At 35.3% G+C, this 27,829-nt stretch overlaps 1 protein-coding gene across 1 annotated transcript; it reads left to right on the top strand.

Moving 5' to 3' along the window:
* The first annotated feature begins 10,181 nt into the window (after positions 1-10,181).
* LOC141695353 (uncharacterized) lies at positions 10,182-10,583 on the top strand. Its single transcript, XM_074499605.1, has one exon. The coding sequence runs from the start codon at positions 10,182-10,184 to the stop codon at positions 10,581-10,583; it is 402 nt and encodes a 133-aa protein (XP_074355706.1).
* Positions 10,584-27,829: the final 17,246 nt, after the last annotated feature.

The following is a 27,829-nucleotide window of genomic DNA, read 5'->3' as shown; positions in this document are numbered from 1 at the left end:
ATTAGTGATGAAACCAGATTTGAGACCGCGGAAAAAGTTATCTTGAATTTTTGGAGGCTGACCGGAACTTCAAATTATTTTTATTAGGTTTTGCTATGCTCAAAATTTCTTTTAGAAAATGTAATATTATGGATGAACTAGAACTGTGTCGAAGTTAGCAGCTTTTCATTCGGCCGGTGATAGATAATCACATGTTAAAAAATTAAGAGTAAATTACGGAGGGTGACAGTATTTTACATCAATTTTTAAAATAGTTATTAAATATTTAAATTTTCAAAACAGTGGCCTATTTTGTTCCGCCTTTCAAAAAAATGGTTGCCATCAAATCCCTTTAAGTATTCACCGTTAAATAATATATTTAAAACGTAAATTACAGAATGTTGGTTGTTCTTCGTACTTATTTTCAAAATAGTGGTTAAATTTTTATAAGTTGTTGAAATCCTTTTTCACCTTTTAAAAAAATGGTTTCGTCAAATTGCTATCCGGACTCACATCTTTATCGTCACAAAAAATATATGATATCGCTAAACAAATATGTACAAACACAACTTAAATAATCATCAGTTTTTTACTTCTTCTAATTTAATCAAGTGCCATACTTCTATGTTTTTTCAACCTTCTCAAACAAAAATATGAATAAAAAATTTAGCAAAAATACAGAGAAGAGTATCCATTCATTGAAAAAACTTATAACCAAACTGAGAATGATTTGTTAATCGACACCTAGTATTAGGATCAATCTAGAAAAACTTTTTAAAATTTTCCTATAATGAAAATTTAAAAAATGTCATTATTTAAAAAATTTACAAATATAGCCCCTATTTTAAAAATAAGTGTGAAATACGGGCACCAGTATACAATTTACACTTTAAATATATTAGTTAACGAAGAAGACTTAACGGAAGTTGACGACAACCATTTTTATGAAAAACGGAAAAAAAAGTTGGCCCACTATTTTAAAATTTTGAAAATTTGATTATTTTTCTAAAAATCGGTATAAAGTACAGTCAACATTATATAATTTACTCAAAAATTAATCTACAACAATAACTCGAATCACTAAAGTGCAAGGCGCCGTATCAAATTACGTTTATTTGTTGTATAACTGAATTTCAAGGTAGCTCGCTATTTAGGTATTGAGGCGGCAACTTGATTAGATTTAGAAGTAAGCAGTTACGTAATGACACTGGGGTTTGACTACTCAAAATATAAAAATCGTGTGAGCCGGTGGCGGACAGGGGCTGCTTTCATTTCCGCATTACAACTAGTTCAGCAGATATCATCTCCATACCGGAGTACCGAGTCGAACCCTGACAAATTCATTCAGTTCAAACTTAAATTAAAAAATTTGAGCTTGAGCTCGGGTACGACTGAATTTTTTATTTCAAATTCGAAAATTGGCTCGTCAAAAAATTGATAGGCTTGAGTTCGACTCAAAAACTCGAATTAATTTTACTAAATATTAAAAAAAACTTGAAATTATTTGATCGATTCAGCTCGAGTTTGATTCGATAAAAAATACGTAATATATAATATATAGAAAATATTAACTATTTATATAAAAATATATTTATAATAAAAAATATTAAAAATAATAGAGACTTGATAAGGCTCGCGAACCTTACAAGCTAAGTAATTTGAAACTCGAGCCCGATTCGGTTAAAAATTAGAAAAACTCAAGTTCGGCTCGATCACTTCCGAGCAAAATTCGATTTTTTACAAGTCCAGCTCAATTAACTAACGAACAATTTCGCTCGTTTACACCCATACTCTCCCGTACGCTCCGGTTTTTACTATTTATATTTCCCACCGTCACACTAAAATGTTCCAATATTTTTTTTAGAAAAATATCCAAAAATAACGGGGTCATGTTCCCTCGCAATCATGTGATAGGAAATTTCTAACCAACACAACATGTTTTAGCAGTTGGATTAACATTCTAACTGTCAAGATTAAAAAAAATTGTCGTTCCACATCTATTTTATGCCAAAAATTTAGATGTTTATTCAGGGATTTCGTGTTACAGTGTATTTACTTTTATTTACCCTTAATGGATTCCGCGGAAAATAATCGCGGATCATTTGAAGAATAGATTATACCCGATTTTGAACCCTTTTAGCAATTACGTTTAATTTATAAAAACAAACTCAAATTAGAGATTATATGCTAATTTGATGGGACTGTGCATGAACATCTATTCTTTATCCATTCTACTGCTATTTACAGAAAAAGGTTCGAGCTTTAACTTTATTGTGGTAATAATTAGGGTTTATTTGGGTTTAAATTGAGTTTATACGGTTAGGTTTTATCAGTCTTAGATTATACATACGCTGTTTGTGTGTAGTTGATCGTATATATGTATATTCTTGAATTATACATCCATTTTATGTGTGTAACTAATTGTTATGCATATATACGATTATATATAAGATTTTGTGTTAACTAATTATACGTATGTATAAATGCCGAATTTGTATAATTTTTACTTGAATTTGTATAAATTATAATGGTTAGTGCATCCTAAACATATACGTTTAATATTGTGTGTTGGATGTGTTGTTTACGAATTGTAACTGGCATACGTTTACCATTCTTCGATATGTTTTATTATACATATATATAATTAATTCTTCATAGTTTGTGTAATTGATTGTTGGATGGGCATACATTTTTTCGTGTAATTGTTCATAATTTGATAAGTTGTATGATTGGTGGGTTTTATGTCTTCATGGTTTATAAGGATGTGGTGAATTTGTATGGTTTGTATGTTATACATGATTTGATATGTACCGGAAGTATCTTATCATGAGTTGTTTAAGATTAGCTTATAAATTTGTTTGATTGTTAATTATTTCAGGATGAATGATATATTGTTGGGTCCTGTTAATCAGAGCGTTATCTATAATAACACGTATCACGTCAATTCATATGTTTGAGATAAAGTTAAGAGGGATCCTTTGGAGTGGATTTGTGGCAATCAGTCCATGCGTGTTCGGTTCTATCAGATGGTCGGAAGGATATATTACATTATATTGATTTTGGCGTGTTAGTCAATCCTGTTGTTGTGTTGCACAATGATGCTAGACTTGTCACGATACTAGTTGAGAGATGGCATCCTAAGACCAACATTTTTTTCATGAGACATCGGGAGATGACAGTGACACTGGAGGATGTTAGATATATCTTGGATTTACCTATTACTGGTCGGTCGATAGTTGGTGATGGTATTGATAGTAGCGTTGAATTTTCTGCTAGGAATTAGTTTGAACGCTGCCAACTGAACATGTGAAGTTGGCATTTACTAGAGAAGGTTTGAACACTTGGTTGTATGAGACGTATGTGAGAGCTGATCCGAGTCCTAATCCGAGGTGGATTGTTATTCATACACATGCGTATTTTTCCTTTGTCGTGGATTCTGTTCTTTTTCCTGCTACTAGTAGGAATGTTGTGCATCCGAGGTATATCAGACAACTGCACAGACTTATGAGAGTGCCTACATGGTCTTGAGGTTCTACAGTTCTTTCATTTATGTATCGGGGTTTGAAGCATGCTCCATTAAAGGGCACACAATTAATTTCTTGTTGTTTACGGTTACGTATGTTGTGGTCTTATGAAAGATTCTCGATTAAGAGACCTATTCCCGATCATACCAGGGATATTTATCCAGTTGCCGAGTATTGTACTAGGTCTGCCAAGGAGGAGGATGAGGAGGACGAGGTTGAAGTTGAGGTTGTGGTTCAGGATAATGGGAAGAAGGTGAATGAGGGGAAGTCGGGGAAAAAGGTGATGAGTAAGGGGAATAGGTTGGGAAGAAGAGTAATGGAAAGAGGAAAGATGAGGATATTCTAGATGATGTTATGGATGATGATGTTATGGATGATAATGTTATTGGAGAGTGGTTTGTTATGGGAGGGAAGAGAATGAGGGTAGGCATAATAGTAGATCGGCATCTCATCATAGCTTTCCACATTATAAAAGCAAGTTTGATGGAGTTGGTTCGTAGTATTGTGAGGTGGACGCCTTATGCCCACTTTCACAAGGTAGAGAAGGATTTAGATGAGGATCATAGTATATGTTTTGAGGATTGGGAGGCACGTTGTGCCGAACTTGCTAGGATTCCACTCCTTTGTTATGATTACGCTGAGTACCAGCATTGTAATAAGGTAATGAGACAGTTTGGACTGAGACAGGCTATCCCATAATCAACGGTACCTATGACGGATTATAGTAGGCCTAAATACATTTCAACCCATACGACTTGTGAGCTATATGGTTTACAGAGATAAGTTAGTGGAACAATTTTGTTTAGTACTCGGAGATTGTAGTGGCTCGCCATACTGACTCCATTGACAACACATAATACATGCGTTGATACTCAGACATATCATGGATGTGTGTGGGGAAACCACGGCCAATGCCACAGACAGAGTACTCCACTTGGGAGTTGTTTAACAACTTTCAAAAGTTTCATCATATAAGTTTATATGTTCATCTTGTATTCCCCTACACAGCCTTCTCTCTATGCATCAGGGTCGCATACTTTGAGGCCTGAAAAGAATGATGTCCAGCGACCTTTGGAACAAAAATAAGAGATAAATAAAAGGTCTTCATAGGTGAAGATGGAGACTATTATGAGAGATTGTAGATGGGGTCATGGTTTGCTTGTGGAGATCTAAGGGGGAATTACACATGATCTTATATCCGGACATATATTGATTTATCACTAACACGCCTTTGTGTGTTTTGAACCTTAATTGCAAAACATTTTTAAAGTATACACCTTAAGTAAATTCTTCGCAACTTGTAAATTAGAAATAGTTTGGTGCAAGTAAGGAATCATCACATTTTCATCTTTATTAACACCCTTGTCAATTTTATCACTACTCTCATGCATATTATCACCACTCTCATGTAAATTTTTATCCACATCAAAATGTTCACTAACAAAAAATTCATCATCATCATCATGAACAAGATCCACATACTCATTCTATCTCTAGAAAAGCATCTACCATTACCACTTTTACCATCATCATTTACTACATTATAAACATTAAACATTCTCCATTTTTTTTCAAAATTTTCTACCTACAAATCTTGCAAACAGCTTACACATTCTAATAAACATCATATACACAACAAATTAAGTTTACCCAATATAAAGACTGAAAAAGATGATTTTTTGAAAGAAAATCCCTAAATTAGCTCTACAAAATGCTTAATGAAGCACAAAAAAGATAAAATTATCGCCTAAAAAATACTGAAAGTGCAGTTACTGTAAAAACATACGCACACATCACTATATAAAGATATACGCACACATATGCACACGATTTCAGGTAATTAGCATTGATTATACAATAAATTCTGTGATTTTATGTGATTATGTTCAATTTTTTTTGAAATTTTGAAATTCATATTATTATAGGTCAAAATTGTGATAGTTATATTAATTACGTAATATTTGGAGTTCAAAATAGGGGAGAATTCGTTAAAAATTAAGGTTTATTTAAAATTTAGGTTATTGTATAATTTTCTGAATGATATTTTTAACCATCTGTGAGGTGATAAAATGTAATTTGTACTTACATGATGTTCACATCTATAACTCCTTTGTACATTGACTTGAGAGTAACTTACCCAAAGAGGGCCTTGAACAAATATGTCCTCCGTTTAGAATTCAGGTACGGATTAACTAACAGAAGTTTACATATTAAGAATCTGACCCTACTTGTGGTCTCTCAGTCTTTTGTTCATCTATTAATTAAAAAACAATATTTTAATGTTATCTTGAGACTCTAATATTTTACTTATGTGGCCAACAATATTTGAGCGTCAAATTATTGGTGTCACTACAATATTGCTAAAAACAACTAAGTTAAACTTTATTATTTTAAGTATCAGAAGAACATTAATGGAGAAGTAAATGCAAAATTGGTTGAAAATCTATCATTTCGTGAATATTATTAAATTTATATACGATGAAAATTAAATAAATATGTGTATTAAATATATTTATATAAGAGTTGAGGGGAAAAATACCCCTCTGATTTGATTTAGGTTTAAGATCAACTAAAATTGTGTGCTTGATAAGGGACCAAATACAACCTTGCTTACGTATTTATGGAGTAAAAAAGCCCATAGAAGTTAACAAACGGTAAATAATTAGTAATTGTTAATTATCAGAAATATATTCATTTGTTAGGATATACTGTATAATGATATTATATAATTGGATAGTTTTCTTATTACAATAGTTTCCTTATTACGATATTTTCCTTTATTATGTTTGGTTGTTGGCTATATAAACCCTTCTTCTATTGTGATTGAGAACAAGTCATATTATAATAAAATCTTACTTTTCCCTTTTCTCTCTCCTTTTTATACTTTATCATGGTATCAGAGCTAAGGTTCGATCCGGAATAGGTTAATGATGAGTTATATCGGATTGGGTTCCACATGTTGGGTTTAAAACAAGTGTTATGATTATTGTTTCTTCTTGTCTTCTTCATATTCAAATCAGTTATTTATTTTTCTTTTTCTTTGATGATTTGAGTTTTTTTTTATCGTAGGTAACCCACAGCCGCTACCCTTCGGATGCGCACTGGGTAAACCCTACGGGCTCACGCAATAGCCTGCAAACAAATCTTGATGATTTGAGTTTTAGTCATGACTATTAATTTTTTCTTCGATTTAATTGGATTTCTCACGGGTACTTGATTTTGGTCGAAGTTTTTTTTTCCTTGTTTTGATTGGGACTCTCATACAACTTTTCTGCTGGTTGTGGTTGGAACTCTCATATAATTTTTTTGTTAGTTTTGGCTGGGACTCTAATACACGCTCTCGATCTATCTTTGATGATATTGGCTCCTTGATAATATTATTTTTTCTTTCTTTCCATTTAATCTTCCTTTTCTCTTCTCGTGTTGATGATGTGGGTAGCCCTAGGAACATTTGTAGACATTTCCTCCTTTTATTTTATTTTTTATGGTGCTCTAGGCACATTGGCCCTTCGCGGGATTAGTGTAGGTTGTTTGGTGCTCTAGGCACATTGGTTTAGTATATTTTGTGCTCTAGGCACATGCCCTTTGAGGGACTAGTTTACTTTATTTGGTGCTCTAGGTACATTGGCCCTTCGCGGGGATTGGTTTAATTTATTTGGTGCTCTAGGAACATTGATTTGGTTTATCTGGTGCTCTAGGCACACTAGTCTTTCGCGGAATTTGATTAGATTTTGATACAGTTTGAATTGGGATACAATTTTTATTTGGTTGAGAATTGGATACAATTTGTTTGTATTGGGTTGATTATGGAGTTTGGTTTTGGATTTGGATTCAGTTTCACATGCAGTTTTGGTATTTTTTCGATGGTTGCAGATTTGTTGCTTTGGTGATTTGATTACTTTGTGTTCTTTTGGGTTGTTGCGTCTTTGGACAATTTCTCTTTTGTTGTTGCGTTCTCTTTTAAAGTTGCGTCTTTGGATTCGTTCGGAAGTTTTTGGTTTATTTGGATTTGTAACTCAAGTTTTGGATTTGTTTGGAGGTTTTTGAATCTGGTGTTGCATCTTTGGATTTGTTTGGTTACGTGGCTCCATCTTTTGGTTGGCAAACTCCCAATTCAACATCGTAAGTTTGAGGGGGGATGTTAACATATATAATGATATTATATAATTGGATAGTTTCATTGTTATAATAGTTTCCCTATTATGATATTTTTCTTATTATATTTGGTTGTTGGCTATATAAGCCCTTCTTCTATTGTAATTGAGAACAAGTCATATTATAGTAAAACCTTACTTTTCCCTCCTCTTTATACTTTATCGCTGTCGATGTATCAAATATTTGACCCGATTCGTTCCGCATCTAAATAAACGATTATGGATTCGCAAAAAAAAATCTTACCCATTAATGATCTGATCAAATAAGGGTCTGGTCCGATAATTAACAGATATGAATTTAGTATGATCCAATTTGCTAATGATCTGATCCGAATATATTATATCTAATTTACATTATATAATATTAATTTTAGTTATATAAAACATACATTATATTTATATAAATATTTTTTTTTGAATTTGTCAATGTGTATGTCATAATTTTAATTTTTTAATTTTAAAAAGTAACTATTTTTAACCTAAGTTATTTAAAAATAATAAGTTTTTTAACTAAAAATATAATATATTATCTCCACCTCCTTGTATCCACACACACACACATAAAGATATAGTATCTCTAAAATTTAAAAATCTGCATTATTATTTTTTATGTTTATATCTCATTTTACGTATATTATTTCATGTTCATATTTTTATTTACCACGTGATAGGGGATAAAAATAATCCTAATTGCGTAATATATAAGCACATTAATTAGACCTGATTTGGTCCAAAGATAAAACCCGGTTATTAAGGCCGAAAAATTAATATAGCATTAATTCGGCTTCAAGGGCCCACAAACCAAGGATTTATTATTAAATTCGTGGGTCATGAATCAACCCAAATTATGGTGGAGAAAATAAGTTCAAATCAGAATCAAACTCTCAAAAGAGTAGTCCTCAAGGCACATAATCCCATAAGGAAGCAAATCCCTGCATTCCAGGACTCCATAGTCCTATCTAAATATGAGACTTTCCCACTAAGTCTCCTAACCCTAATCTAATTTAAGGGATTCTATGCCTATATAAAGGGCCTCACCCCACATATCAGAACTATATTTTTTGACTTGATCCTTAGCATACAGCAAGGTACGTAGACATCTTGTATAGGGAAATTGTCACGAAACACGAGAGCAGTCAAATAGAGTGTTGAGCTCACGAAACCTAGCATTAAATACACCATAGCTTTTTACCCATAACCTTTGGCACCGTCTGTGGGAAGAAGACATCAACCATGGTAACCACACGAAGCAGAAACAACGCTTCTGAAGGAACATCGGCTGTGAATACCCAAATAATCTCATCCGCCATTAAGATTTCCCCTCACTTAACCTACTCTCAAGGGACAGCGAATCTTCTAGCTCCCCAATCTTAATCTCAACCACCCCCAGCTTTAGGGGCGAACCCTCAAAACTCGAATCTGAATGCTCCGTTGGGGATATAATCCACGAGTTTTGAAATGTAGACCATACTACACCACATGCCTATAAAATCCTATGGGATGCCATTATATTCTGAGGCTGGAGGGAGTATGCCACCCCTACCGCCTCAACCACAGTCGTGGAACGACCCTAATTATATTAGAGATTTGTGACCAAACAATACTGAACGAGATGCCTCTAGACCCTATACTACTGAGGAGAGTGGAGAGTCAACCTGTGAGGATGCTCATCACATGAGGAGACATAGGGATAAAGAGCTCGTTGAAGGAAGACACCTTGAGCCCGTGGGAGGCAGGCATCCCGAATATCTGGAAATTCAAGAAATGGCATCCCAGACTTTTGAAGAAAGGATACTTGCTCATGAAGCAGGAATCCTAGTGCTTAAGAGGGATATGGAGAATAGTCAGGCTAGAAAGCTACCAAGGGCCAACTAAGCTAGAGGAACTGCTCAAGTCTTCGACTTGGAGGGGACCCCCAGGAGGAAGTCGATGGATGCCCCTCGGGGAACCCGTTTGAGTTGCTCCCCCTCGGAGACCCAGACGATCCAACCCCGCTTCACGGAAGAGATCATGAACACCCATATCACAAGGAAGTTCAAGATGCCCACTATAAAGGCTTACGATGGGACTGGGGATCCAGCGAATTACGTCGGGACTTTTTCTAATGCACTGCTATTACAACCGTTGAATGATGCAATCAAATGTCGAGCTTTCCCTCAAACCTTATCAGGCATGGCCCAAAGGTGGTATAGCGGATGGCCCAGAGGATGCTGGCCATGACACCGATGAGTACCGGCAACTAGAAGACAAGATTGAGTTTTTTATTCGAAAAGGAAGGTTGAGTAAGTACACCGGAGATGGTGAGAGAGGATAAAGAAATAATAATGGAAGAATGAACTTTGACGACTGTAGGGGGGATCAATATGATGAGGGGAAAAGCCCCCAACCACGAGGACCAGTGATCAATATGATCTTAGAAGGACCAACTACAGCTGGCTCTTTTAAGAACTCAAGGAAAGCTTATGCACGATATGTCATGCACATAGTTTGAAAATCCCCAAAAAGAGCCAAGACCAGAGTAACAATGACATTTGATGACTCTGATTTGGAGGGTTTCAAGTTTCACCATGATGATCCTCTGGTCATAACATCTATCATAATAAACAACCCGGTAAAGAGAGTTCTTGTAGACAATGGGGCGTTAGTGGATATTTTACTCTATGGTACCTTTATAAGGATGGGATACAACGATTCTCAGTTAACACCGACTGATATGCCGATCTATGGGTTCGCTGGAGTTAAATATCCCATTGAAGGGATAATTAAACTACCTTTAACAATGGGCCCGAGGCAATCTATGCAAATGTTAAATTTTGTGGTGGTCAAGGATGGATCGATATATAATGCAATCATGGGAAAGACGGGTATACATGCCATCAAGGCAGTCCCCATCATCCTACCATACAGTGATCAAGTTTCCAATTAGGGACATAATAGAAGAAGAAATGGGAGACCAGAAGATGGCAAGAAGCTTTTATGTAGCCTCACTAAGAGTAGATGGAGCCGGGGCAGGTTCTACCCATTAAAGATATGGAAGTCCGTGAAGATGATGAGAAACGAGGAAAGCCGACAGAGGATTTGATCCCGGTTCCTTTGGTTCCCGAAGATCCTGAAAAGGTAACTTTCATTGGAGCGTCATTGGAGGAGCCTTTTAAAGGGAAGTTAATAAGGTTCTTGCAAGAAAATAGTAATGTACTTGCATGGTCGGCAGTTGATATGCCCGGTATTGACCCTGAGTTGATCACCTACAAGTTAAATCTGGATCTTAACCGGAAGACCGTAAAGAAAAAGGAAAGGAGCTTTGCCTCTGAAAGGCAGGAAACTACCAAGCAAGAAGTTGAGAAGCTCTTAGAGGCTGGGTTTTTTGAGGAGATATAGTTTGCGGAATGGTTGGAAAATCTCGTGATGGTGAAGAAGGCTAATGGAACATGGAGAATGTGTGTTGACTATAATAATTTGAATAATGCATGACCAAAGGATTGTTATCCTCTGCTAAGGATAGACACTTTGATAGATGCTATCGTGGGGCATGAAATGCTAAGTTTCATGAATGGATTCAGTGGTTATAATCAGATCAAGATGCATAAGAATAACATTCCAAAGGTATCATTCATCATTGACTTTGATGTTTTTTGTTATCTTGTTATGATATTTAGTCTCAAGAATGCAAGAGCCACCTACCAAAGATTGGTAAATAAATTTTTAAAGAATCTTATTGGAAAGACCATGGAAGTCTATGTAGATGACATGTTAGTCAAGAGCCTTGTGAAGGAGGATCATATATCCTATTTAAGGGAAGCTTTTGAAGTCCTGAAATGTCACAAAATGATGTTGAATCACGCCAAGTGTGCTTTTGATGTAGGATCCCGAAAGCTTTTAGGATTGGTCTCCAAGAAGGGAATTGAGGCCAACCACGATAAAATAAAATCCATCCTAGACGTGAAACCCCCACGCTCTATGAAGGATGTTCAGAAACTTACTGGAAGAGTTGCTGCTTTGGGGCGGTTTATTTCCAAATTCAGAGACAAGTGCCTGTCATTCTTCAAGGCTTTAAAGAAAGTAAAAGTTTTTTCCTGGACTGATAAAAGTCAAATGATGTTTAAAGAATTAAAGAAATACATGGTTCATGCCCCACTGTTGGCCAAGCCAGTCTTGGATGAAACCCTGTACTTATATTTGGCTGTTTTGAAAATACGTTGAGTGCCATGTTGGTAAAGGAGGAGCTTAAAGTCCAGAATCCCATATACTATGTCAGCACGATTCTACATGGGGCTGGGTTGAAATACTCCACTATAGAAAAGTTCGCTTGATTATAACCTAAGGAAGTTGCGTCCTTACTTTCAAGTTCATAAGATTGAGGTATTAACAAATCAGCCTTTGAGAAACATCATTCAAAGTCCTAAAGCCAGTGAAAGGCTATTCAAATGGGCCATTGAGCTCGGGGAATTTGATATTAAGTATAAGCCTTGAAACAATGATCAAAGCTCAGGATTTGGCTAACCTCATGGTTAATTATACCATCTCCAACCAAGAAGTCGGGGGTATGAAGATACATCCCAAGGCATGGATGGGGAGAAAAAGATTGAGAACAAGGAGTTCTGGATGCTATATTTTGATGAAGAATCAAAAGCAAATTCTAGTGGAGCTGGCTTGGTTTTACAAAAGTCCCGATGGATTTCTTATTGAATATGCTATGAAGTTAGACTTCCCTACCACGAACAACAAGGCAGAGTATGAAGCCCTGATAGTTGGACTGACCTAGCTGGAATACTAAGAGTCAAAAACTTGAAAGTTTGTGGAGACTTAAAACTTGTGGTGTTCCAAGTTAATGGAGAATTTGAGGGTAGAGATGAAACAATGGCCAAATAATTATGGCTTGTAAGAGCTGTAATGACTCAGTTTGATGAATGTCACATCGAGTACATCCCAGGGGAGGAAATTTTTAAGGCAGATGCAGTCCAAGTTTTCCTCTTCAGATATTGAGAATAGTTCTGGAACTGTCACTACGCTATAAGAGGGCTATTGTAATGCCTAAATAGTGTTACGATAGGCCCAAAAAGAGTTACATTAGGTCTATTATAACACCAAGGGGCGTTAAGTATACGAGCATTATAATAGATACCATAATGTAACACTTTACTGATGTATTGTAATAGAGAAGAAAATGTTAAAATAGGCAACTACTGTAACACTAAAAGGCCCAAATGTAACACAAAATGAGTGATACGTTAAGTTCGATCAAGATTGCAAACATGGACCCCACATGTGGGTCCCAAAGCTTATTGTAACAGTCTGTTTTATCTATTGTAACACCAATTTTTTATATTAAGCAACACTAGCATATGTAATGTAACACTATATGTAAACATATATTATACTAGAATAGTCAAATGTAACTGTTATTTTTAATTTTTTTCAAAAATATACTTTATTTAAAGAACAATCCAATTATCAATAATATATCAAATTTGCATACATGAGTCTCAATTTTCCGAACCAAACTATTAAATAATAGTCTCAATTCTCTAAACCATACCACTACATAAGAGTCTCATCTTTAACGCCAACAACTACAACATAACATCCAAGCTATCCTTGGATAGGAAAAACTACTCTTCGACTATCCTTGTATATGAAATTATACAAAATAACTAGGCAGAGAAGCACTTTTTTCCCTTCTACACTTTCCTGATCTGGATACAAAATAACCAGGAAGAGAGCTACTTGTTCTCCCTCATTCACCATTCCTTTCTCCTGTACACAAGTCACACCAAATTGCATAAGAATCAATACAAAATGCATTTTGGACTTAAACATGGGAAATGAGGATTTTTTGATAGATGCTAGCTACGCCAATTAAATTAAAATATACTAAAATAAAAAAAAAGTAAGAATCACACACAAAACTTATTTAATTTGGAAGAGGCTACCTACTTGGCAAGTCCTTCCTCCAATATGTATTGCTCCTCAACAGACCACTCTACATCCAAGCCTGCTTCATGCTTGAGGCCTGACACTAAATCAACAAGAAGAGAACTAGAAGTACACATGCAAAAAGTTCAAAAAAAAAATGCCAATGATGCACATATCTATAATTTATTCTAAAACCTATGATTAACATGAACTAAATCAATAAGACATGCATCAATCAAGCAATCATTTTGCAATATAAAAAAACTTTAACACTTATGGTACTGCTACCACTTACATGCTATATTACAATAACTGAAATATAAGTTAAATGATCTGATTGAATCCGCATCTGACTAAAAATGTTTATGATAATATAGAAAATATTTGGGTGACAATAAATTAACCTTTTTACCCTGATTTGATCTATATCCTAAGCCACTGTACATTAATCATCAATTATCAGTTTAACTATCTAAACACCTTCCATTAAATTTTGACAATGAAATAGATATTACAACTAACCTCGCTCAAACTTCCTGTTGTCAATGTCGACACCAATAATTCGTGAAGCACCAGCTGCTTTTGTAACACCCCCAAATCCGGGGTCGGGGATCCGGGTTGTCACGAGTTCCATTTCCCTTAATATCACCCAATCTTAATACACAATCAACTACTCTGTACTGTGACCCCACAATAAACACACACACCACAAGTTATAGTCTCAGAGATGAATATCCAAAAATAATCACAAGTCATTTTATTCCACAATTATATGTCAATACACCTTAAAAAGGTTTCTGAATAAATTTACATTTCTTTGCCATTATTACAATTCATAAATATACATAATCTGATACGTCAAAAGTTGAAAGCCTAGCCTATTGGTAATTTCTACCTCAGCTACAGCGGCCTCAACGCTTCCCGAAAGCTGCGGAACGTTTCCTATCCACTTGCGAATTGGGAGCTTGGTCCTGTTCATCTTGTCTATCTGATGTTGTGTGATGAAAGAAGAAAGTAAGGGTGAGCAGCAAGCCCACCAAAATAATATGTATAATGATTAACAATATATGAGCCTTCTCATAGTACTCATGAAAATCTTGGTCAAAAGAAATGAACCAAGTTTGATATCTTAATGCGATGAAGTCGCAAAATATTCAGTATATATATATATATACTTTTCAAAATATTGGAAGTCCTCTTCCATACATAATACACACAGAGTTCCAGTGTATAACTGTATAAAAATATCGTTGCAAGGTGATCTCATATATCTAACCTTGTCTCAACGTTTTTCTGAAAATCTTTGTCATGCATAAGATAATCACTTACTAGATATAAGTTTAAAAGATGAAGTTACAAGATACTCCAATATACTTATATTTTTTCCAAATACTACTTGAACTACCACCGTTCAAGTTATAATTAGTTTTAAAAGTTCATCACACTGATGAGACTACAAGATAAGACTTGAATAGATTCAATCTTTGAAATATTTTGAAGGAAATGAAGTTATGATATACTTCAATAAGTCCCGATATATATATACACCTATATATATACATACGTTTCCTGAAAACCTCTGTCAGGTAAAGTATCAACATAATTGCAATATCCAATAAATTTGGAAAGGAAAGAATTTTTGGCATAAACCTGATATCTTGCTGATCAGGCAAAGATACCAATAAGTAACCTTTTCTACTAGTAGATGGACGAATTCCCCACTGGTCATCACCCTGGTCGCAATAGGACCTTATGCTGGACTGCCACTCAGCCACTTATGCATTTGATGGACTCCCACTGAGCCACTTACACTATCATGGACGTCCGCTGAGCCCATGTTGCTTATGCCGACTCAAATAGATGGACTTACTTCCTGAACGTTGGGTAAGTAATCAATTCATTTACCAAAACCGCAACCTTGTTGTGAACATAAAATACACCACAGAGCCGGATCCCTCAGGTTTTGAGCGAGTATTTAAATCCCCTTAAAAAGGAAGATCTTAAATATAAAAATGAGTTTTGGGATCCGCTCTAACTTTTAAAAATCATTTTGAAGACTCGAAAATACTTTAAAGAGTGTTTGGAGTAATGCTGATTTAACAAAATAAATCAGTCCCAATATATTTAGAAAATGTCTGAATATTATTATTTAAATAATATTCTCATAAAGATAATCCTTATACAAATAATTGAAGTAGAAGTTGTAAGACTTATACTTGAAATGAGTATTAAATAACCAAAGATATACTTATATGAAAGTACTATCTTTATTTGAATAATCGAAAATAAGTTTGATTATCAAAACATTATTCTTTAATAAAATGAAGAATATTATTAAATAATAAGCGGAGTCATAATACCTCGAATGAATATTATAAATAATATTCATTAAATAAAATAACGGAGTCATACATCCTCAAATGAATATTCAATTAATAATCATTAATAATATAACTGAGTCATAAGCCCTCGAATGAATATTCGAAATAATATTCAATAATAAAATAAAGGAGTCATAAGTCCTCGGATGAATATTCGAAATAATATTCAATAATAAAATAAAGGAGTCACAAGTCCTCAGATGAATATTCAAAATAATATTCAATAATAAAATAAAGTTATTGAATAAACCTTATTCGATTAATAGTTTTGAAAACTATAACCATATATATATATATAATATATATATATATATATATAAAATCTACTCGGGATCCTCGACTCCCGGTTTTAGAAAATGTTTTCACCTTTGGGTCCCTATACTAAGGGTATATGTAAATTACTGCTATTCTCTAGCATAGGTATTATCAACTGAACCAACAGATATATTTGGCAAGAATACGAAACAGGCATGCATATATATATATATATACCATATTAGCATGCTTCAATATATCGCAACATTTGCTAATTAACCAACATGCATCTATCGCAAGATAATGCATATACATATATACATCACAACAACAGTATAACGGATAGAAAACTTGCCTGAGCGACTGGGGGTTACGAATGGCTCGGGACGAGTCTGGTAACCTATAAGCAACAAGTAAGTTGGAATTAAACCAAAGTCACTAGTAAATCTATACTCCAACCAACTCAGACTCTAACGCTCGTTTTGCGCTTAACGATTTACTTAAGTCACTCGAGTACCCTCGGCTCCATCATTTTTAATAAATTAACTATTACGAGTTTTAAGGCGATTCTTTCGCGAGTGGCTTACCAACTGCCTAACACACCTACCATAATTGTTTCATACATTAATTAACCCTTTTTGGTCTTTAACCTATGTTTCAAAGTAAGGCGAGGGGAAAAGTTTCGTTCGCGAAACGCCGTTACTTGAAACGGTCATTTCTCCTAAACCGTGCATCGGAATCGAACGAACTACATATCAAAACGAAGCTCGTAACATGAGCTATCTAAAAATGACAATGGTCAAAATCTAGCAGGGGGTTCTCGGGTCCTAATGTTATGAACAAAAGCAGTCTAAAGTAAATCGGACATTACGACGGCTATGTTTACGCGATTTCCCAAATTTAAACCAATTCAAAACAACCACAATTCAACCACAAATCATTCATACAACCAACATCCATCCATACCATACTACAACAGCCCCAACAATTCAATATTTCCAATTCATACTTATTTCTCAATTATGAACTAAGAGTTTACTTAAGTTCATTAACTAATAACCAAGATTTCCAACTCCAAAAATATCACAAAATCAACCAATCTCTAAACACACAATAATCATGCCTCTCACCAACTAAACTACTCATAACAAGCTCTAAACATGATTACACACCCATTACACTAACCCATCATCTAAACATTAGGAAATCTAAACAACAAAACTTAAAACTAAGACCATGAAGAGTTATACCTTCCTTGAAGCTTTTAATCCATGAAAGGTCCTTAGAATGCCCATGGAAGCCTTAATCTAACCTCCTACAAGCTTGTTCTTTCAAAGAAATCAAGAACACAAAAATTAATTTCAAGAAAGTACTATTCACAATCTTCTTGAATGATTTATAGGAAATGCTAGGAAAGGATTTTGAAGCTAAGATTTCTAGGAAGTATGTAACTTAACTAGGAGAAGCTAGGATAATTACCTTGTAAAATAGCAAGTGGAGGAGCTTGGACTTCCCAATTCTTAAGAAAGAAGCCGAGAGCTTCATGAAGAAATGGAGGGTTTGGTGTTTTGTGATTTGTTTTGCTTGGTTGCTAGGTTTTTTTTTGTTTTGTTTTAGGTCAATTACCCATTTACCCTTGATTTTGTGTGGTTAATATTCCACCACATTTCCTTCCCTCTTATGTCATGCTTGCATCACTTTGTGATGTCACCACCCCTCCTTTGTCCTCTTTCTATTGGTTGGATGACACCATCCTCTCTTATCCTTTTGATTAACTTCCTAATTGTTTGCCTAATGACCGCTGATCTGTTATACGGTTCGCTTAACTTTCGTTTTCGTTTATCGTTTGAGGGATCATACCCAGGATCTTATTACTTAGGTTCCCTTAACCTTTCTCAATATATCATATTCCTTTTATGATCCTCTCTTATAATCCTTTAGTTTAAATCCTTTTTATCCTGTTACCTTATACTCAATTCTTTCCGTATCTAGTGGATTTCCGGGAAAAATCGAAGTGTTCGGAATTGGATTCTGACGATCTTTACATATACTTATATACCACATAGAGTACTAATAATATCCCAGAAGATCAATAACAGAACCCCTACATAGCGTGGCATGAAAAGTTTTCTCATTCAGCAAAAATACTATTCATAAGGGTTTCAAAAATTTTCCAAAAATTGGGGTTATTACAATCTCCCCTCCTTAAAAGGATTCCGTCCCGGAATCAGATAGAAAATGAAAAGGGATACTCTCTTAGCATTGCACTTTCTAACTCTCGAGTAAATTTTCCCACATTGTGGTCCTACCACCAAACTCTGCCTAGTTTAATAACCCTTCTCCTAAGCACTTGTCCCTCTTCGATCTATAACCCTTCCTCGTTGCTCTATATAGGTTACGTCGGGTTGCTTTTCTATGCGCTCATATGCCCCTATTTATCTGGCATCCGAATTACACTTCCTTAACATTGACACATGGAACACATTATGACTTGCTACATGTTCTGGGGGTAGGGCTAGCTCATATGCTAACTTCTCAATACTTTTTAATATATCCAAGGGTCCGACAAATTGTGGACTTAGCTTTCCTTTCTTTCCGAATCTCAATAACCCCTTCCAAGGGCATACCTATGACAACACTAGGTCCCCTACTTCCCATTCCTTGTCCTTTCGTGCCAAATCAACATACTTCTTATGTCCATCTTGGGCTACTATCAGCCGTCCTCTGATTAGATCTATTATATCCTTGGTCCTTTGGACTACTGCGGGTCCGAGCATCTTGCGCTCTACAACTTCATCCTAACATAAGGGAGATCGACATTGTCTTCCCTCAAGGATCTCATAAGGCGATACCTCGATACTGACATACGATCGATTATCGTGATATAACTTAATCCGCGTTAAGTGATCATTCCAAATTCTTTCAAGTCTATTGCACAGACTCTCATTATAGCTTTTAGCATTAGAGCTTTTGCTTCTTAATACCCATTCTTTTCCAGTTCGTAATCGCTACTACCTTCCGTTCCTAATATTATACTGGTTATACTTTTGCTCGTTAGCGTTCTATAACCTTTTAATAACCACGTCAACCTTAGTATCACGAATGTGTTTCCATTCCGAATACTACCACAACTTTATTACTCCTTTTTCAGCTGTTTCTATTTCCCAAAGTTTGATCAATCATATAGAAGTAAAGGAATTTATTGAGAGATCACTATGATCATGAACACTTGTTCTATTGCATAGTTAGTACAAAAGGTGGCCAGCCTTTAGTACTTGACAAGCAATTAAACAATATATGGTATCCTACTAGGCTTCTATCACACAGATAGATAGTCATTCGGCAATACCTCCCCTTCTGGAAGGGTTGTTCTTCTCAGCTTACATGAAATGAAAAGAAGAGAAAAGAACGAACTGAAGAGAATTGTATATTCGTAAAAAATTTTATTGCCATAAAATATCTGGCTTGGAATCTACCTCTGAACTATAGAGGTTTGTCATAGGAGAACAAAACATATATGTATTTATATCAACATCAAGTATTATAGCATCGTATCTCACATGCCTAAATATTTTTGCTATTCCGTCCATCATTCTATGGACCCATGCTCTTTCTTGAGCTTATACACAATCACCTTTGAAACTCCCTCGATATCGAAAATCGAATCTGGGATCTCATTCTAGACATCATCGTTACTAGAATTCTATGCTTGCACCGCAACCTTCCTCGTATAATGATACGACTCTCTATTGATAAGAAAGAATAAAAATTCAATAGGTAGATAGTCTACTTAATTAGTCTATCAATGATAACTTATACCCTACCACGACCTGATTAGTGGTACTCAATCTCAACATCCATTCCAATACAACTCTCACGGTTGTAATCAGCTCATTACTCGCAGAATCATTGCTACATTACTATGGCCCACCACTGACCTACTGTCGTCATTCACGTTCCATGAAATCTTAATATCTAACCATACGGAGTCCATACATGTCGTATCAAATCCTTCTAAGGAGGTAACATAATCACCATTCATGATTCATGAAGAACACTCCTGATCCTGACATATATACATGACATGAAGCAGATAAAAGTGCAGAAGAGTTTCAGTCAAAGCAACGATAGCAGGTTAATACCATTCTTAATCATTTGCCTTCAATATAAGACTTAACTCAAAGGTTCGTTTAGTCCTTTTTGAAATATGGTCCTAGATTATTCTCAAGATAGGACCTTCTAAGATAGATAGCCCGCTAACGGCGATTACACGAATTAAACCTTTACCCAACTACTATTACGGTTGAGTATTGCACAGTCATCAGAAGGAATATCAATCTTCCAAACCATAATACAACCTTCACAGCTTTAACCATCATCACTGTATTCTTTTGGCACAAGCGCCTATAATTATCCTCTTACCTTTAAAGTGTCGGCCACCTCTTTGGCCTTTCCTGATAGTAAAATTCTCTTACAGTCAATGTCATTTTAACCACCTCCAAATAAATTTTCTACCTTATTTCAATCACTGCTTATGTAAAAATGCTTTTCTTTAATATCTGATGAGTAAATAAAAAAAAATCACCATTTTTCCATAAGTTATTGCCTCAATCTTTAGAGGTTAATCACTGTCACGACTGACTCTCAATCATACTTAGAACATCTTTTATCTTAGGTCCTAATTGCCCTGAACAATTTTGACCTTTACTGGTTCGATCCATACTTTCTCGTGGTTTAACACGTGCCTCACTTGGCATCAATATAATTACGTCATATTTCCTTTATCAACATTTCTATTCTTGAGAATTTTGAATATTACCTTTCTCCTTGTAAAACCTCTAGGGTTATCCTTGAATCGTTCCTCCTGTATTCCTTAGATACAGGGATATCAAAATACCATTTACTAATACCAGAATCATTGTCTATATACTTCTGAAAAATTTCTCCACTGATCCTTAAAGGTTATTATTACCTTAATCCTTTCCAAATCATACTGTAAAAACTCATACTGTCCCTATTAAGGGTGAAATGCCAACCTTTATGCATTCCCCTAGGATTCATTTTAAGTTACCGATGTTCTATCCTTAATTCCACCTTTAAAAGGTACCTGCATCCTTCCATGGATAAATCAAGTCATATATCCCTGATAAGGGTGTCTTATTCAATCATTCCCACCTCGATAGTATATGCCTAATTTCACAATAACATTTGTATTCAAAATGAGGTCAATCAATATAGCCTCCAAAAGATAACAACGGTTATCCGCTTGTCTTGCCTAATTTGGTAACGATAACAAGGATGTTCTGGAAGATATTGGTCGTGTTCAACGTGAACTTCTTCTTAATAATTCCTTATTTACTTTTGTTGTTTATCTCAACAGTCATCTCAATGTTGGGATATCTCTCATACCTGGCGTCTCCCTTTCTGGGTATCGAGCCACCGGTCTTACATTTCACATTCTTGAAGGTCACTTCCTTCATCCAATTTTCCTACCTTCTTACTTTCTTGTCTCCTTAGTCTATCCGCGTCTTATTATTTATCCTTCGAACTATCTCAAGGTTTCCTTGAATCCTCCCAACTTACTAGGGATAAAATATATGTATCTCTTATGCCTTCACCCAGCAATTTTAACTCATGGTGAATCACCCTCATCCTGACGATTACATACTTTTCTATTTCTATTGCTACGAGTCTTTAGGGTTTCCTCATACCCAATTCCTTTATCATTCCTCAAACTCTATTGCCTTTATATTCCTTTCCACTTCAGTTTCTTTTTATTTTCCTTTCTCTTATCGTTATTTCATGAACCAACACAACATAAGCATTGATTTCAAACATCCCGTCATTCTGGATTCGTGTCCTCAGAACGAATCTTGACAACTTTTACAACTTAGATTCATAATTTATCATACTCGTCTACCTTTGTTCTGACTCTAAAGCTTTTACACTATCTCCATAACCTTGGGAATTACTTTCCCAAAAACAATTTATTGAACTCAAATCAGTTTATTATAATCTCTTGCTCCGTGCCTTCCTTGGCCTTTCACCAGCGGGTGGTCTCTCTCTTGGGAGGGTAAGTGGCAAAAATAGTCTTTTGTGATTCGTCAATCATTCAGAATCTCAAATGATTCCTCTATTTCCTTTAGCCAGGCTCTTGCCTCAACTAGGTTAACCTGTTCCTTGGAACTCTGAGAGCTTAACGATTTAAAGGTCATGAAAGAATTTCCTGCCGCATTATTTCCTCAAGGTGGTGGTTGGGGATAATAGTCTAAGTTCTTTTTTTTAGACAGGTCCATGAATTTCCGTATAGGAGTACCGTCTCGGGTCTCCTTATCTCGCTCGACTTTTGTTTTCTTAGTCTAAATATTTCTTCCTACTCCCCATAATTGGGGTCATCTTTTAATTTAAAATCCTCATTTTTCACTTTATTATGTTATGGGTTCTTTCTATCTTGATGGCGACCTCCCTGACTATCACGTTCAGGGTTTGCTCTAAATCTTATTCCTCAAACTAGCTTTCATCTAAGATCTCATCTTTAAGCTCTTGAACATTTGGAACCCAAATTCTGTAGGAATACCTCATTATTCCCTTATCATCTTTCTCGATATTAATCTTTTATCTAATTGTTGGCTCTCTGCCTTCGTTCATCACTTTTTCTGGCATAATCTGTTCTTTTCCAATAATTTAAACTATATTGCAATCTCAAACAGCTTTTCGGTACCGGCTCCGGTTACCTTCATTTCTATTTCCATTTTCTCAAAATCTCTTATAAACTCTCCCAAAGACATTATTATCTTGAGTCTCTCCTTTTTACTAAGGGCATCAGCCACCACATTGGCTTCCCCAGAATGATAAAGAATCTCCCAATCATAATTCTTGATTAGCTCTAACCACCTCATTTGGCGCATGTTGAGCTCTTTCTGCGTGAAAATGCACTAGAGCACTTATGGCTTAGGTAAATCTCGCACTTCTCTCCATACAAGTAGTGTCTCCAATCTTTAGGGCAAAACTATTGCCATGAGCCCAAGCTCATGGGTGGGGATATCGAATTTTATATTCCCTTAATTATCTTGACGCGTACGCGATTACCTTGCTGTGCTGTATAAGAAGCACCCTAATTCCTTATGCGAAGCGTCACTACACTTCACAAAATCTCATTTTCCATCCGGCAACGCCAACATAGGGGTCGTCACCAATCTTTGCTTCAGTTCTTAAAAACTGTTCTCGCATTTCTCTGTCCATTCAAACTTCTCAGTCTTACGAGTAAGCCGCGTTAAAGGGGGCTACTATCTTTACAAACTTGAACGAACCTCCGGTAGTGATCGACCAATCCTACCTCTGGTAGTCGACCTAACCATGGTCATCAATTCATCAGTGGTCCTTTATTCATTCTTGTCAGGATCCTCCATGGGATCCTCCTCAGCAACTATCCCTTCTAGGACAACATCCTCAACCGCTACATCCTCAATATCAACATCATCCGGTCCTGCATTAGGACACTCTATCGGATCCACAATCCGATCTCCAATTAGTAATAAAACATCATCGCGCCATTGCTCCTCAACCTCAGGGTTCGGAGTCCCGCTACCATATAGATAACGAACTACGCCTCTATCGCTACATTTATAAGGGTTCCCATAAGGGTTTTAACTGTCGGTACTACGTTAGGTAGCCCGACTATGAACTTGGCAAGAGTTCTTATTATCTTAGTGAACTTATTATCTTAACGTCACATCATCTCTGAGGTTTATAACGCTTAGCTCTGATACCACTTCTGTAACACCCCCAAATCCGGGGTCGGGGATCCGGGTTGTCACGAGTTCCATTTCCCTTAATATCACCCAATCTTAATACACAATCAACTACTCTGTACTGTGACCCCACAATAAACACACACACCACAAGTTATAGTCTCAGAGATGAATATCCAAAAATAATCACAAGTCATTTTATTCCACAATTATATGTCAATACACCTTAAAAAGGTTTCTGAATAAATTTACATTTCTTTGCCATTATTACAATTCATAAATATACATAATCTGGTACGTCAAAAGTTGAAAGCCTAGCCTATTGGTAATTTCTACCTCAGCTACAGCGGCCTCAACGCTTCCCGAAAGCTGCGGAACGTTTCCTATCCACTTGCGAATTGGGAGCTTGGTCCTGTTCATCTTGTCTATCTGATGTTGTGTGATGAAAGAAGAAAGCAAGGGTGAGCAGCAAGCCCACCAAAATAATATGTATAATGATTAACAATATATGAGCCTTCTCATAGTACTCATGAAAATCTTGGTCAAAAGAAATGAACCAAGTTTGATATCTTAATGCGATGAAGTCGCAAAATATTCAGTATATATATATATACATATATACTTTTCAAAATATTGGAAGTCCTCTTCCATGCATAATACACACAGAGTTCCAGTGTATAACTGTATAAAAATATCGTTGCAAGGTGATCTCATATATCTAACCTTGTCTCAACGTTTTTCTGAAAATCTTTGTCATGCATAAGATAATCATTTACTAGATATAAGTTTAAAAGATGAAGTTACAAGATACTCCAATATACTTATATCTTTTCCAAATACTACTTGAACTACCACCGTTCAAGTTATAATTAGTTTCAAAAGTTCATCACACTGATGAGACTACAAGATAAGACTTGAATAGATTCAATCTTTGAAATATTTTGAAGGAAATGAAGTTATGATATACTTCAATAAGTCCCGATATATATATACACCTATATATACATACGTTTCCTGAAAACCTCTGTCAGGTAAAGTATGAACATAATTGCAATATCCAATAAATTTGGAAAGGAAAGAATTTTTGGCATAAACCTGATATCTTGCTGATCAGGCAAAGATACCAATAAGTAACCTTTTCTACTAGTAGATGGACGAATTCCCCACTGGTCATCACCCTGGTCGCAATAGGACCTTATGCTGGACTGCCACTCAGCCACTTATGCATTTGATGGACTCCCACTGAGCCACTTACACTATCATAGACGCCCGCTGAGCCCATGTTGCTTATGCCGACTCAAATAGATGGACTTACTTCCCGAACGTTGGGTAAGTAATCAATTCATTTACCAAAACTGCAACCTTGTTGCGAACATAAAATACACCACAGAGCCGGATCCCTCAGGTTTTGAGCGAGTATTTAAATCTCCTTAAAAAGGAAGATCTTAAATATAAAAATGAGTTTTGGGATCCGCTCTAACTTTTAAAAATCATTTTGAAGACTCGAAAATACTTTAAAGAGTGTTTGGAGTAATGCTGATTTAACAAAATAAATCAGTCCCAATATATTTAGAAAATGTCTGAATATTATTATTTAAATAATATTCTCATAAAGATAATCCTTATACAAATAATTGAAGTAGAAGTTGTAAGACTTATACTTGAAATGAGTATTAAATAACCAAAGATATACTTATATGAAAGTACTATCTTTATTTGAATAATCGAAAATAAGTTTGATTATCAAAACATTATTCTTTAATAAAATAAAGAATATTATTAAATAATAAGCGGAGTCATAATACCTCGAATGAATATTATAAATAATATTCATTAAATAAAATAACGGAGTCATACATCCTCAAATGAATATTCAATTAATAATCATTAATAATATAACTGAGTCATAAGCTCTCGAATGAATATTCAAGATAATATTCAATAATAAAATAAAGGAGTCATAAGTCCTCGGATGAATATTCGAAATAATATTCAATAATAAAATAAAGGAGTCATAAGTCCTCGGATGAATATTCGAAATAATATTCAATAATAAAATAAAGTTATCGAATAAACCTTATTCGATTAATAGTTTTGAAAACTATAACCATATATATATATAAATATAAATATATATATATAAAATCTACTCGGGATCCTCGACTCCCGGTTTTAGAAAATATTTTCACCTTTGGGTCCCTATACTAAGGGTATATGCAAATTACTGCTATTCTCTAGCATAGGTATTATCAACTGAACCAACAGATATATTTGGCAAGAATACGAAACAGGCATGCATATATATATATACCATATTAGCATGCTTCAATATATCACAACATTTGCTAATTAACCAACATGCATCTATTGCAAGATAATGCATATACATATATACATTACAACAACAGTATAACGGATAGAAAACTTGCCTGAGCGACTGGGGGTTACGAATGGCTCGGGACGAGTCTGGTAACCTATAAGCAACAAGTAAGTTGGAATTAAACCAAAGTCACTTGTAAATCTATACTCTAACCAACTCAGACTCTAACGCTCATTTTGCGCTTAACGATTTACTTAAGTCACTCGAGTACCCTCGGCTCCACCATTTTTAATAAATTAACCATTACGAGTTTTAAGGCGATTCTTTCGCGAGTGGCTTACCAGCTGCCTAACACACTTACCATAATTGTTTCATACATTAATTAACCCTTTTTGGTCTTTAACCTATGTTTCAAAGTAAGGTGAGGGGAAAAGTTTCGTTCGCGAAACGCCGTTACTTGAAACGGTCGTTTCTCCTAAACCGTGCATCGGAATCGAACGAACTACATATCAAAACGAAGCTCGTAACATGAGCTATCTAAACATGGCAACGGTCAAAATTTAGCAGGGGGTTCTCGGGTCCTAATGTTATGAACAAAAGCAGTCTAAAGTAAATCGGACATTACGACGGCTATGTTTACGCGATTTCCCAAATTTAAACCAATTCAAAACAACCACAATTCAACCACAAATCATTCATACAACCAACATCCATCCATACCATACTACAAAAGCCCCAACAATTCAATATTTCCAATTCATACTTATTTCTCAATTATGAACTAAGAGTTTACTTAAGTTCATTAACTAATAACCAAGATTTCCAACTCCAAAAATATCACAAAATCAACCAATCTCTAAACACACAATAATCATGCCTCTCACCAACTAAACTACTCATAACAAGCTCTAAACATGATTACACACCCATTACACTAACCCAACATCTAAACATTAGGAAATCTAAACAACAAAACTTAAAACTAAGACCATGAAGAGTTATACCTTCCTTGAAGCTTTTAATCCATGAAAGGTCCTTGGAATGCCCATGGAAGCCTTAATCTAACCTCCTACAAGCTTGTTCTTTCAAAGAAATCAAGAACACAAAAATTAATTTCAAGAAAGTACTATTCACCATCTTCTTGAATGATTTATAGGAAATGCTAGGAAAGGATTTTGAAGCTAAGATTTCTAGGAAGTATGTAACTTAACTAGGAGAAGCTAGGATAATTACCTTGTAAAATAGCAAGTGGAGGAGCTTGGACTTCCCAATTCTTAAGAAAGAAGCCGAGAGCTTCATGAAGAAATGGAGGGTTTGGTGTTTTGTGATTTGTTTTGCTTGGTTGCTAGGTTTTTTTTTTGTTTTGTTTTAGGTCAATTACCCATTTACCCTTGATTTTGTGTGGTTAATATTCCACCACATTTCCTTCCCTCTTATGTCATGCTTGCATCACTTTGTGATGTCACCACCCCTCCTTTGTCCTCTTTCTATTGGTTGGATGACACCATCCTCTCTTATCCTTTTGATTAACTTCCTAATTGTTTGCCTAATG

This window comes from Apium graveolens, chromosome 11 (genome assembly GCF_009905375.1).
Source record: "Apium graveolens cultivar Ventura chromosome 11, ASM990537v1, whole genome shotgun sequence".
NCBI lineage: Eukaryota > Viridiplantae > Streptophyta > Magnoliopsida > Apiales > Apiaceae > Apium > Apium graveolens.
This window is presented reverse-complemented; position numbering and strand designations above follow the sequence as displayed.